This window comes from Rhodamnia argentea, chromosome 7, assembly GCF_020921035.1.
Source record: "Rhodamnia argentea isolate NSW1041297 chromosome 7, ASM2092103v1, whole genome shotgun sequence".
Classification (NCBI taxonomy): Eukaryota; Viridiplantae; Streptophyta; class Magnoliopsida; order Myrtales; family Myrtaceae; genus Rhodamnia; species Rhodamnia argentea.
Window position 1 is genome coordinate 9926595 of NC_063156.1, and position 13653 is coordinate 9940247.

The following is a 13653-nucleotide window of genomic DNA, read 5'->3' on the forward strand; positions in this document are numbered from 1 at the left end:
TTGGCAGAATGCATTTTATCTCATCTCAAGTAACAAATAAGACATTGTGCTCTCTAGATACCCAAAAATGTAAAAGGACACGATTGAATCGATAATCGAGTTCCTGCATGAGTGCAGAAGAAAACCCCCCCGGGTCAGGCGGTCATTGTGATCATATGTTCAGAAAACAAAAGGACAACAAGGATTTCAATCTTGGGTCGCCGCTCCTTGGTTCAGCTCGGCGAACCGCATGCCGACCCTCATCGAATGCTTTAGGAACTTCTCGGCACAACGATTGACGCAGGTCTCCTCTTGCTTTTGCAAGTTCTTGTGCTTGAAGGAGTCCACGCAATCGTTAAAGCATCTCTCGACGAGGGAGTTGTACATTCTCAAACTGCAAGTTGGGACAAGGAATATGCATGATTATGCTTTCAAAAATAAAAATCAATCTAACTAGGATGAGTAAAATTCTACAAACGATAACAAAAAGCATGCCTCGCGAATGGGTTCTAGAACTTCAATTACTTGCATAGCCACAAGCTGCAGACAAACATGCTACTAGCTGACAGCTACTCTGCTGAGGACTTTGCAACAGCTAATGGGAATAATAAGGTCAGTAGCAGCAGCAAACAGAGCACACAATTTTAGAGACAAGGTGCCATACAAGTCTTGAAAGTTGATCAACTGTTAATATGAAGGATTTTGACCGCCCCCCAGAGAACTTGTTAAAAGACCTGTTTAAAATATTCAGTAACATAAAATGCACAAACTCTCTCATGTTACATGGATAATGCATCGAAAATCAAGACATTTCCTTATATTAAGTATATTCAACAATTTGGGACACTCTGTTAACAAGACCCATGATAGGACTTAATTTCCCATAAAGCAGCTGTCTGCCGGCTTGTCAAATGCATCTACATATGAAGGAACAGAGACATAATGTCGAATGGTCCTTACGTCGCAGAACTCACAATCCACTGCTTAACTAGATTTATAATGGGATTATGTCGCTACATTTTTCAAGTAAACTTTAATACAACGGTAGAGAGAAGCCAGAAGCCAGTTATCCATATACAGGGTTAGTAAATTTCTCCTCGAATGGATCAGTCACTCAACTCGGTGGTTTCATCCTCTCCCTTAGCCCAGGCAAAGAAATAGAATAAAAGATGAAAAGTTGTTTCTGCAGACGAACATGAGAGTTACGACGACTGTAGTATGCTTTGGGCCAGCCCATTTCCAGCTCCTGCAAACCTGTCAGGCACTAAACTAATACATCCATCCTTCCCTCGGCTTTTGGGAGCTCAACCAAGACCAACTTGTGCAATGTGCTATTTCGATTCAGAATCCAAGTAGGTAATGGTATGCAATGTCAGCCTAATATTGCATAGCATATCTTTATACCTTCATACAAGCCAGAACATTCATATGAAACACAAGATGAATGAAGCCAACGAAAGTTCTTAAGCAACAACACAATTATCAACGACTTTCATGTAGCCAATTCATTGTTAAAATGAAGAACAAACTAACACGATGATAAAAAAAACTCTTTTGGATACGAACTATGATGCCCGCTAATACTAACAAACTTAACAACAAATCCAGGAGAAGAAACAAAATGTGAATGTCGTTCCCTAAACGTCCAGCAGCAGCATGCACGCTACACTGGTTTTAAAGGAGAACATTTCTTATAGCTTCACAAGAACATAGAGTAGCAAAAGAAAATCCAGATGCAACCCTTTCTTGGTAAAAAAACATAGGCAAATGTGAAGCCAAATGCATAGCGCACAGATGTTGATAGAAAACCATCACTTTTATGGGTCCGAACAGAATCTGCTTGGCGCGACCTCGGCCATACAAGAAGCAAATGAAGAAATTCACATTACAGGAAATGAAAGAAGCTAATAAGCTTCATCCAGTGAAATGTCAAGCGCCCATCACTCTTTCAAGAAAAACAAAGTGAAATGCAAACTTTTCATCCTCGACTCCTTAGAGTATGAAATCGGCAGGGAAAAAAAGAAATCTTTAAGAGACCCGCCAAACGCTCCAATCCACATTAGCAGATACAATTGGCAAACAGCACTAAGCTGATACGGAAGACCTGAGATAATTGTTTGGAACCCGAACTAAATCACTCGAATCACGTATCGCTAATTCCTTTGGGCATAACTATCGGTCCAGCGAAGAAAGGCGAATTACGAGTGAGCAACAAAAACCGAGCCACTTTCGCCATTAACATAGTGACACTAAGCAAGGGAAATAGACGGAAGGGGGAGAACCTGTCGCGGATCTGGAGCTGGTCGATCATGGCGGCCATTCTAAGCTTGTCTTCCTCCGGAAGATTGTCCAGGTCTCCCATCATGCTCTTGTCCATCTCGCAAAGCTGAGGTTTCCCAAACCCGCTCTTTGAACCGCCGCGGAGCTGGGTTGCGCGGGGCGCGGGCCGAGGCCGGAGAACGAGAGAGGTACGACGGCGGCGGCGTGGGTTGCCGCGGCTAGCGAGAGGAGAGAAGATAGACGGAGAGGCACGGAGGGAGGCTGAGGCCTGAGAAGAGAGGTAGGGTTTCTTTCTGGTTTCGCTTTCTCACTCTAGATGTTAGTACACGACCATCTTATTATTTCGTATTTGTATAGTCTATGTTATATTGTGAATACTTGGGTATAATTTCAAAATTATAAAGACTCTAATATTATATTAAGTAGACTTAGGTTTTTTCAGCAAATGTTCTTGATTGTATTAAAGTTCCACAAAAGAAGTTCTTTTATTGACAAACCTTAAACACCCGTTTATTTCGTGAAAAATAAAATGTTTTGTCATTTTTAAAGAAAATAATAATATTTTCTATTGTTCGACTGATATCTGAAAATGAAATAAAAATTATTCTTTACGATATGGAAAATCGGATTTCCTCTTGGCACTCTTTCTAGTAAATTTATTTTTATTTTTATTGTTCCTCTTATATTTTCTTTTTTATTTTTTTAGAATTCAATTTTTTTTTTTTTATGAATGTTTTTTTCTTTCTTTCTTTCTTTTTTTGCCTTTCTTCTTCATCCAATCGCCACCCACGGTGACGGCCGGCGATTTCGAGGCTAGCCGGCGGTCAATTGACGAAAAACAAAAAATTGATTTAATAAAAATTGCTAAAAAATCATTTTTAAAAGAAAATTAAAAAGAAAATGAAGGTGAGGATTAATTTTTTATTGTTATCGTTTCTTTTTTATTTTTATTTTTATTTTTATTTTTTTCTTTTCTCTTCTTCTTCTTCTTCAACCAGTCGTCGGTGTGACATCCCGATTTTTTGCCTAATTAACTAAAGGTGATAAACCTATTAGAATTAAATTATATGACTTAGAATTGACTAATGTCATGTAATTTTTTAGAATTGGCAATACAAGCTCAATTTCTCACACGAGAAATTGTGGGTAACGATCATACGAAGGGGACACACTAAAAATGTGACATTGCCAATTGAGTATGGCTATGATATAAATTGGATTATTTCTGATTTTACTAAGTCAATTATATTGAGAAATAAATTAAAAGGACCGTGGTATACATTAACCCTTAAGAAAATTATCAAAAGCATAATATATGATATTAGAATTAACTGAGTATTCTAATAATTAGAACGTGTCACGTGACTAATTATATGATAATAAAATTAATAATATTATGCTAATCGAAATGCTAAGTAATTATAAAGCAAACTATAGTCTAAAATAAGGTTTAATGTACATAATGTACATAATTAAGCTTATGGGGGTGAAATGGACATTTCACCCCCCAAAATCATGGTCGGCGAACCTAGGAAAATTGTGCCCAAATTTTTACTATTCATGAACATTATTCATCTTATAATACCATTCATGAACACTATTCATGTCACCCACTTAAGCCAATGCGATTTTATGACAAAATCGAAGCTTTTACTCAATCATTATTCATTTTCTCTCTCATTTACCCCTCTTGGCCAAAAATCACTCTATCTCTCTCACTTTTCTCTCAAAAATTTCAATTACAATCTCACATAAAAACACTATCAAGAAGTTGCAAGGAGAAATGGTTGTTCTTGGGGTCTTCTTGAAGATCTCTTTATTACATTTTTATGATTTAATATTGCTAAGCTTGATTTATGTAAAGTGTAAGATGTCAATGTGTGTATGTATGGTAGGTTTCTTGCATATGTGGGAGGAAAGTGACTAAAAGAGTGAATCTTGCAAGCTGTCCTGTTTTAGACTACCCTGAACTACTATTTTTGTTATTTTCGTATCAATTTGTGTGGACTTAAAATATTTTGGGCCAAAACACAAAAGATGAAGCGAACATCTTAAACTATAATATATATTAATTTGAGAATTTTTGGAGTTCATATAGTCGGTCAAAAGCCCTTACTTGTCCATGATATTAGTTTGTGCGGGAACCGAGACCACTCTGACCTTCTGGTTTTGCCATTTTTGTGCTGTTTTTTGTGAAATTTAAATTCTTGAGTCAAAACATGAAAGTCACTTCCAACATCCTAAACTACTATATATATTAAATTAAGAATTTTTGGACCTTGTTTGATTAACCTTACTATTTTCTACTTCTAGGAGTCCGCATGTCCCGTTCTGAACCCGATCTGACCTTTGATGCTCGTGATTTTTATACCTCTTTTTGTGGATACGTGCGGCTCTGGCACAAAGCATGAAAGTCGGAGCTAACATCTTAATCTAAACATATATTAAATTAGGAATTTTTGGAGCAGTTCTATTTTAGGGTCCGAAATTTGGTGTCACTTCCAAGAATTTTTGTAAAAAATATAGAAAGATCTAATTCAGGTACTGACCATGAAAGTTGTAGATATGGGCCTTAACTATAGCATACTAAAATTTGGTGACTTTTGGAGTTGATTTACTGAGGTAAAAGTGCAAAATTCATTCAGAGTGTAAAACTGTCCTCGGAGGTGTTAGTCACGAAAATTGGGTAAAACCCTTTGATATGTGAACTGGATGCTCAAGAGCTTTGAACGAAAGTTAATCCTTACTAAATGAACTACTATTTTGTGAAATTTGGGAACTTCATGATTTTAATTAGTGTATTAATCACGGCGATTAGTCGGGTCTAAATTTGCCCTGTTTTCGGCTTTGGAATAAAGAAAACTGTTATATGAGATAATGTCATTATAAATGACGAATGGTGATAAATTAAGTGAATTGCATATGGCATGATCATGTAACATATCATATAAATACATGTGCGCATTAACATGGAGTAAAAATTTGCAAAGTTATCCCTATCGGACATTGTATCGATAGAGCCCCTAGAGTTTGGGAAGCTCCTGCCGTGTGATTTAGGTTGCCCCTACTATGTGATTAAGAATGCCTCCGGAATTGGAGATGCCCAAGCCCAGAAAGCTTGGTAGTGCCATGTGCGGATGTCGGGGAGGAGTTTGTGGGCCTTGGCAAGATATTCCGCAAATTGTGAGCAGAAGTATGAATTAAAGATGAAATAAATGCATAAGTGCATATTTGTGAGTGCATGGCATATTCATCTATGTGAATTTCTTTCTTGCCGCGATTGCTTGTGCAAGATATTCTGCAAATTGTGAGCAGAAGTATGAATTAAAGATGAAATAAATGCATAAGTGCATATTTGTGAGTGCATGGCATATTCATCTATGTGAATTTCTTTCTTGCCGCGATTGCTTGTGTGATTGATGTGACCCTTTTGATTGGCGATTCAAAGGATATAAAATTTTCTGCCGGTTATTAAATAATAAGAAAGTATGTTTGAATAAATTGGCATCGGACAACATGGAATCATAGTATGCAATATTTAGAAGTTTTATTTGTTGGGCTATAGCTCACCCTTGTTGTCATTTTCAAAGCCTTAGTAATATGGTAGCTACTTCCGCTACTCTGATAGCTCGTTATGACACTTTTGTGAATTTTGAGGCATCTGTGTACCACTTTACCGACCCTACTTTTCCTGATATAGAGTATGTGAGGGTTATGTCCACTCTTTGGATTGACATGGATATAAGGATGTTTAGTTGGCCCGATTCCTTTCCTACATGATGACAACAGTAATGGTGGCAGTGAGTGGCGAAGGAGGATGTTGAGGACGACAAAGGCGGGCCAGAAGAAGAGAGCGACTCTGAAGAAGTGGTGGGGGATTAGGTGGCGGTTGTTTGCTTGTAATGTGTTTGGCTGTGATGGCATAGTGTGAACTTATCTTATGTTATTTAACTTTAATGAATGAAGACTTTATGTTTAATTTGAGTTTTTTCTTCCTCTTGCACTAAATAATGAAATCGCGATTAGTAAGGCTGTATTGTTACACCCGGCCACGGTGACGATCGGCGATCGGCCACAAGCAATGTAGCGAGCTCTAAGCTCACGTTGACCTGTGGTGTCGGTTGGCACCATGGTCGACGCCTAGCCGCGAGCGAGCTCAAGCCTCACCATAGGTCGGCGAGCTTGAGCTCGAGGCTCGTACCGGCTCATGGTGACGATTAACGCTCGGCCGAGGAAAATAAAAATAAAAATTAATTAAAAATAAAAGGAAAACAATAAAAAATAAAAATATTTAAAAATTATATTTCTTTTTAGAATATTTAAAAAGGAAATGAAAGTGCATAAATGGAGAGAGGAAAGATGAAGGAAAATGATTTCTTCGGAATAAATCATTTTCCCCACTTTTCAAGGTACATTTTCCACGAGTGAAAATTGTCATCTTTGGTTCATATATTCTCATGAAACGAATGCCAAAAAATATTTTTTTGAAAGTTCTTTTTGCGAAATGAACGGAACCTAAAATTACAAAGACGTTGTCTATGAATTTGCTAACATTTTATTGATTATAAAACCACAACGGGAACAAGGGGAGGAAGAAAGAGACCATCTTGACTATAGGAAAGGAATGCTCTTAACTGTCAATGTGTCGTGAATCTTTATCAATAGATATCTCATTGACTAAATTATGTAGTTGGATGGTGCTACTATACTCAATCTGGATTTTGTCGGATGATATAATAAAGTTCCTGAAAGAAGTGTACGACCTCAGTGGTAGTCATATAAAGATTGCTAAGGGCGCGCATGATAACACTTCTCTCCGAAAAATCAACTTCTAATTAGAAGTTGATTTCTCTACTTCTCCTAAAATGTAGAAGTTGATTTTTTTGCTTTTGATCAAGATTGACTTCTGATAAGAAAAATTCGTTTGTTAACGGTTGAAAATTTCTACTTTTGAAACATTATTAACAAAATATTCGGCAACGATGGTTGAAGGCGGCGGTGGTGGTCGGCGGCTGCGGCGATGGTCGGCGGCCGACGGCGGCGGGTGGGTGGTGGTCGGTGGCCGACGGCCGCAACGGCTGTGGTCGGCAGCCGGCAGTCGAGAAATAGCAACGGTGGTCGGCAGAGGCAAGTGTGGTCCAAAAAGTGATTTTAGAGCGGAGAAGTTAAAATTTTTTACTTCTCAAAATTGGTCAAAAATTCTATCAAAAGTAAAAAATCTTACTATAAGTGAAAAATCCTATTATAAGTCAATTTCTTTATCAAACGGATTTCGACTTCAATCAGGGTTTTATCAAACACATTTCTCTGTCGGATGGGCTCCGGGCAGAGAAATGAAATTTCTGAAGTGTTTTCATGTGGGCCCTAAGATTGCTCCTCCCCCTCACTCTTTTATTTTCAAAACTATAAAAATAAACATATGCTTATTTCACGAGTTGAATTCCACAAATTATAGTTTATAGTCAAATTATTTACGTTGGGAGTAATCCATCACTTAGGTGCTAGAGATGATAGCACACATGATCTATGAATTTTATTTTATTATGTAATGTCGATTTTGAACTTTTAATTTGTGCAGTATAATCCCCGAATTCAGTCCAATGTGCATTATTGAATTTACGCTTTTAATTTATTTAATGTGGTTTCTAAATTATTAGCAAATATTAAAAATTAATAGTATATTAAATGTTGGATAAGAGTTCAAGAACGATATTATACATTAAGTCAAAGTTGGCAACTTCATATTAAGCAAATTAAAAAGTTTCAAAGATAATATAATATATTGCATCGAAGTTCAGGAATCGGTTGACCGGTCAGAGGTGGGGGGAGACATGCGAAATTCCTAATATGTCCTCAAGAAAGACCGATGGACGACGGCCAATCTGTGGAGCCCACGAGAGCACGTGAATCTCACCGTCTCCAGTAAAGTTACTAAAATACCCTGACTCTCGTTAATAATCACTGTTTTCGCCACGTGTCATACGCAGATGAAGACGAAAGGCATCATCATCTTCTTCGCCGAAGTCCTTTATCTGTTAAAAAAATTCGCAAGTGAGCTCCTCAATTAGGGCAAAATTTTTCCTTTTCCGGTCTTCAACTCTCCCTTTCCTTTGTCACGATCGGGAGTCGACGTTCGCATCCGCAGGTACTTCCGCCATCGTCTGCATCTGAATCTCCCCACAATTAGGTCTTTCAATTGGTTTTTTTTTTTTTTTGGATTCTGCGTTTTCGCAAATTTCGTGCTCCCCCCGCGATTTGCATCTGAGTTCCTCTTTTTATACTAATTGCGGCGGTCTGAAATCGTCGCCCTTGAGATTTCTTAAGTTGTAAGCGAGAGCAGTGATGCTTTTTTTTGCTCGGGAATGGAGGTTGAGATTGGAATATGCTTTTTTGAATGATTGGGGATTCCGGCGAACGGCTTTTGCTGTGTGTTTGTGTTGTACGGCTTGAAATGTTTGATCCTTCCTGCTGAATTAGATCTCTGGCTTGATTTCCCCGCTCACAACTGTGCATTATTAGCATTTTTTTTTAATCGAGATGGGAATGAGATTCTCTCCCCTTTTTTCTTTTTTTATATACATAATTGCGGTTATTGATATTTTATTTTATTTATTTTTGGGTTCATCGACTGCCGATCCCAACTAGTTTGGGATAAAGGTGATTTTGATGTTGATAATTGCGGTTATTGACTTTCAATGAAGCTCTCTTGTTGTTAATGGCCACGGATAATTCACCGAGGACGTGGTACATATAAGAATGCTCTTTGTAGGATACTTTGCACTGGAAGCCATCCTGGATATTGGTTGGTGTCCAAAGAAAAAATGGGTCCATTTTCACTCATTATGGGTATTGCTAGATTAAGAAATAAGTTTAGCAATGTTGGGTGACCAGGGCTCTGTTTATATCGATGCGTGAGGTGTTCAATGGGCTTTCACGTAATATAAAGATAAGATTCATTTCGAACGTTCTAGTTCATGAAGGGGCTACACTCCATCCTTTGGTTGCTAGTGAAGTCTTTGGTTGAAAGGGTAATACAGCGCATGTCTTTACTTCTTGCAAGCTGTTTCGACATGATATTGATGACAATGACTGAACGTACTGAATAGTTGATTGGTGGGAGAGAAGGATGTGGGAAAAAGAGCTGTTTCTCATCTGTATCATTTGGTACCTAAATGGGTTGACAGTAGATTGCTATTGAGAAGGTAATGATGAAAAATGTTGGAACCTTGCCTTTGCAAAACACTTCTTTGGTTGAAGTCCTCATCCTAGGTTTTCTATCTGTTTGCTGGTGAAGTATGAGAAGAGTTATGAAAATTTTTAGTGGGAATGGCTTTTTGGATTTTCCTACATTCTAGTTTGTGGATTTTAAACGTTGTTGATAAAATAGTTTCACCTATAGCTGGAAACCACTTACAAGTTGGTTTGTTGGATGTCATTGCACCAGCTTTGATGCTTTTTACAACATGGAGTGAGGAATTTTGTAGTCAACCCTGCACTTGATTGTTGGGTTAGTGTGCTCTATTTTGACCTTAAGCGGATGCTCAAGTTACTAATTTATTTGAACATTATGAGAATATATCATGTAACTTCCATTCGGAGCTTTAGATTGATTTAATTAAATTGTCACTCATCAATGGTTTGCATTTTGCAAACATGGGCTTCTGTTTGATCTTCTTAGGATTGCAGGGAGAATTAGATTGAAGCAATAGTTAAAGTTGGGCGAGTTAGGGTCTGTTCGATAACTCTTTTCAATGCTGACGTTGAACATTTTCCGCACTTAAGAGTCCCTCCGTTTCATTAATGATGGTAATGTCATTGTCGCCTCACATTTTTTACATTCATCTAAAACTTGCTCTCGGTAGTAAGGAACCTACTTAATGTAGGACCCTGCACATGACCAGCAATAATCTGTTCTCTGTTTATACGTGGACATTTGTTTGCCAACATTTCTTAGTATTTTCAGGATCTATCCAACTTTGATTTTCACATTATCTGCCTTGTCTTCTCTTTGGCGTAAAACTTTCCCCTCTTGCATGCTGCACATTGGTCTAAGGAGAACCTGCTCTCCTGTAAGGAAACGATGCCATTGCAACATCCGCTCGTAATATTTGTATGCGCAATTATCATTCCTTTTGCACGTAGCATACTGAAAGGTCCTAACCTAATTGGAGTGGGGGAGCATGCCCTGCACTCTGTGTGTGTGTGTGTGTGTGTGTGTGTGTGTGTGGAGAGAGAGAGAGAGAGAGAGAGAGAGATCACTAGTTTATTCCTCTTGCAAGTAGCATACTACAACGTCCTAAACTAATTGGAGTGGGGGAGCGTGCCTGCGCTCTCTGTGTGCGTTCGTGCGTGCGTGCGCAGGTGCAGGGGCGGATGCGGGGGCGCGTGCGAGCGTGCGCGCAGCATGCGTGCAGGCGTGCGTGCGTGTGAGAGAGAGAGAGAGAGAGTGTTCATTGAATTAGAAATGGCTTCAACCATGTGAGAAGTCTTCTTAATGATCTGTGTCCCGTAGGAAATCCTCAAATCATTTCTAAAAGGTTTTTCACTTTCTATTCAGTGGTAAGGATTGCAGTTGAGTGAGTCACTTTTGTGATTGTCTGTGCTTTTATTTGCTGGAATTAATTTTTCTCCCCGTGGAGCCCAAAGAGTCCCAGTGCTTGCTTGTCTTTAACTTGGTCCTTTGAAACTAAAATGATAATGAGTATGCAATTTCCTGAAGTTGTGTAGAAACAAACCAAATTGTAAATGCATACTTTGCATGAATTAATTGTTAAAAGGCTCCATGTCAAGCTTGATTTAACGTGCGCGAAGATATTAACAGTCGACCAATATTGTGCGTGTTGCCCACTTCTTTTTATAATGGGTTTTTCTGCAGCAGTAATTACGACTAAGATTGTCCTTATTACATAATCGGATATGATGGTATGAAGCAATCATTTACGTGTGTCAAGATCTGATGGTAAAAAAATAATAATAATAAAAATAAACCAGTATTGTGCATGCTGACACTTCTTTTTCCTTTTTGTTTTTGGTCAAAATGTTGACACGTCCTTTCAAAATTGGATTTTTTGGGCAGTAAGTAAGACCAAGAATGTCCTTATTAAATAGTCTGATAGAATGGTATGAAGCAGTCATTTTACGTGTGTCAAGATTCTGATGGTGATGAAACAACTCAGTTTTGTCATTGCTTAAATTTCAAATGCAACTAAGCAAATTTTTTTTGGTCTTACAAATACAACTCTGGGACTATCTTGTTTTTCAGATTTTTCTGCCCAAGCTCTTAGATTAGAACAAATCAAAGATTAGCGAAATTGTGAGTGAATCAGTAACTCATCTGGAACTTATTAGAAGCACTTCCAAAATCAAACAGTTCTTCTTCTTGGACTATAATTGATTTCCATCTCTACCTCTGCTATAATAGACATGGAGAAAGGAGAGAGCGTCTTTATTGAACTGCTAGTTGGGCTGCCATAATGCAAAGCACTAAAGTCTTATGTATTTAGAGTGAAAACTTGTGAAGCTGCACAGGGTACTTCTGACTAGTTGACGTATTTATTTGAATTGAGAAATATCATGGTTTCTCTGTCAAAGTACAGTTTATGGACTCATTTTTTATTTGGTAAAAATTAGCAAAATACTTTTCCTATTCCCCTTTTTGGGATGGACTTTTCTCTAGTGCTATAACCCATTTGTTTTAATAGGTCAGAACTTAGAGAAAGTTTCCCTAGTCAGTTCTGTTGACTGGTGCTACATATACTGTGTTGAAGAGTTCCTTGAATTATGTTGAGTGATTAGTGCTTTACCCCTTGTTTTAGTCCTGTGGTACGTGATAAGTGAGAGCACCTTTCAAATGAGACATTTCTATATGGGGGAAATGATTCAGTAGTTTGAGTTGGGATGGCATAATTTATTCTACTACAATAGTGGGAAAAATTGTCTATATATATAGTGATCATGCATGTATCCGTGTTACTTTGTGGTATTCGGTTGGGATTGTGCGACATTTGGAGTTCTCGCAATAGAAACCTTTTAGCATTATGCTTGAACAGCAGTTTTATGAGTTCCCTTGGTGAGTTCTGATCAAATTTTGCTGATTTCTAGAGGGACAGGGAGAGGAGACTATGTCAAGTAGCAGAAACACCCATTGGTGTTACAGATGTAGGCGGCCAATAAGATTACAAGGGCGAGATGCAGTCTGCCCCAATTGTAATGGAGGATTTATTCAAGAACTTGATGACATGGTGCACATTAACCCGCTCGATTTCTTTGGACTTGACAACGATGAAGGTCGTGACCCACGGTATCGGATGATGGAAGCATTCTCAGCATTGATGGGGCAGCGATTGGCAGATAGAAGCCATAGCCATGACATCAGGGGCAGATCCGATCTATTTTCTGAGCATAACTCTGGAGTCGGTCCTTTACTGATATTTGGCGGCCAGATTCCTGTCAGGTTGTCTCGAAATAATGGATTCGAGGCCCTTTTTAATGGGGTTCCTGGAATTGGATTGACAAGGGGTAACGGAGGCGACTATTTTATAGGGCCTGGATTAGAAGAACTGTTTGAACAGCTTTCTGCTAATGAACGTCGGGGCCCTCCTCCTGCAGCAAGGTCTTCCATCGATTCCATGCCCACTGTTAAGATCTCACAGAGGCATCTTCGTTCTGATTCACACTGCCCTGTTTGTAAAGAACAATTTGAACTCGGTTCAGAAGCAAGGCAAATGCCATGCAACCATATTTATCACTCGGATTGCATTGTCCCATGGCTAGTCCAGCACAACTCATGCCCTGTTTGCCGCCAAGAATTGCCGCCCCAAGGATCGAGCAACAGCCGTCCAACTGCTGCAAATCGGGGGAGCAGCAGTAATGGCAACACCAGCGGGAGGGAGAGTCAAGGAAGGAGGAACCCCCTCTCGTACTTGTGGCCATTCCGTTCATCGAATTCCAGCTCTCGCAACAGCGGAAACAGCCCGAGTAACTCCCCAACCGTGCGCGAAAACAACCACCACCAGATGGGGTACTCTGGATGGCCCTTTGACTAAGTCGATGCGCCTTCAATGCCACTTGCTTTGTGATCCTGATAACGATTCATGGTAAGAGAACTGCTTGTGATGGAATTGGCTTTTAGAGATTGTGTGTTGTTTAAAAGTACGATAGCCTTTTTCTCTTCTGTCATTTCTGTAAATGACTCCTTCGGTAAAATCCTGTACGACGTGTTTTCAACTGTATTGTACACTGTAATTTTGCTCTTAAAGCTTGTGGGAAAGTCTGTGTGCCAAATTTTCGACGTCTCTGTGTCTGAACCTTCTATGGGATTGTTGCCCCAAACGGAAAAAAAAAAGAATATATATATATTGAAGTATGTGTCACATTGTTTGACAAAAGGTTCTA

At 38.8% G+C, this 13653-nt stretch overlaps 2 protein-coding genes across 4 annotated transcripts; one reads left to right on the plus strand and one right to left on the minus strand.

Annotated features, from left to right (window-relative positions):
• LOC115737796 (mitochondrial import inner membrane translocase subunit Tim9) lies at positions 1 to 2572 on the minus strand. The gene is made up of 2 exons (XM_030670150.2): positions 2262 to 2572; positions 1 to 373 (listed from the first exon to the last, which is right to left on the minus strand). The coding sequence occupies exons 1-2, from the start codon at positions 2354 to 2356 to the stop codon at positions 187 to 189; spliced, it is 282 nt and encodes a 93-aa protein (XP_030526010.1). The 5' UTR covers positions 2357 to 2572; the 3' UTR covers positions 1 to 186.
• A 5674-nt stretch (positions 2573 to 8246) lies between these two features.
• Positions 8247 to 13553, plus strand: LOC115737623 (probable E3 ubiquitin-protein ligase RHC1A). 3 transcript variants are annotated; one of them, XM_048282880.1, is made up of 3 exons: positions 8312 to 8404; positions 9704 to 9766; positions 12361 to 13553. In XM_048282880.1, exon 3 carries the CDS (start codon positions 12381 to 12383, stop codon positions 13302 to 13304), a length of 924 nt encoding a protein of 307 aa, XP_048138837.1. In that variant the 5' UTR covers positions 8312 to 8404; positions 9704 to 9766; positions 12361 to 12380; the 3' UTR covers positions 13305 to 13553. The 3 variants fall into 3 exon arrangements, with proteins under 3 accessions (XP_030525683.1, XP_048138838.1, XP_048138837.1); XM_030669823.2 differs by lacking the exon at positions 9704 to 9766 and having other exon boundaries at positions 8247 to 8404; XM_048282881.1 differs by lacking the exon at positions 9704 to 9766 and having other exon boundaries at positions 8272 to 8404; positions 12369 to 13553.
• Positions 13554 to 13653: the final 100 nt, after the last annotated feature.

Bases quoted from the DNA above. Each gene is read 5' to 3' on its own strand.
- LOC115737796 (XM_030670150.2), bottom strand. From the start codon at position 2,356: ATGGACAAGAGCATGATGGGAGACCTGGACAATCTTCCGGAGGAAGAC. The intron at 374-2,261 runs GTTCTCCCCCTT...CCCAACTTGCAG, and splicing joins CAGCTCCAGATCCGCGACAG to TTTGAGAATGTACAACTCCC.
- LOC115737623 (XM_030669823.2), top strand. From the start codon at position 12,381: ATGTCAAGTAGCAGAAACACCCATTGGTGTTACAGATGTAGGCGGCCA.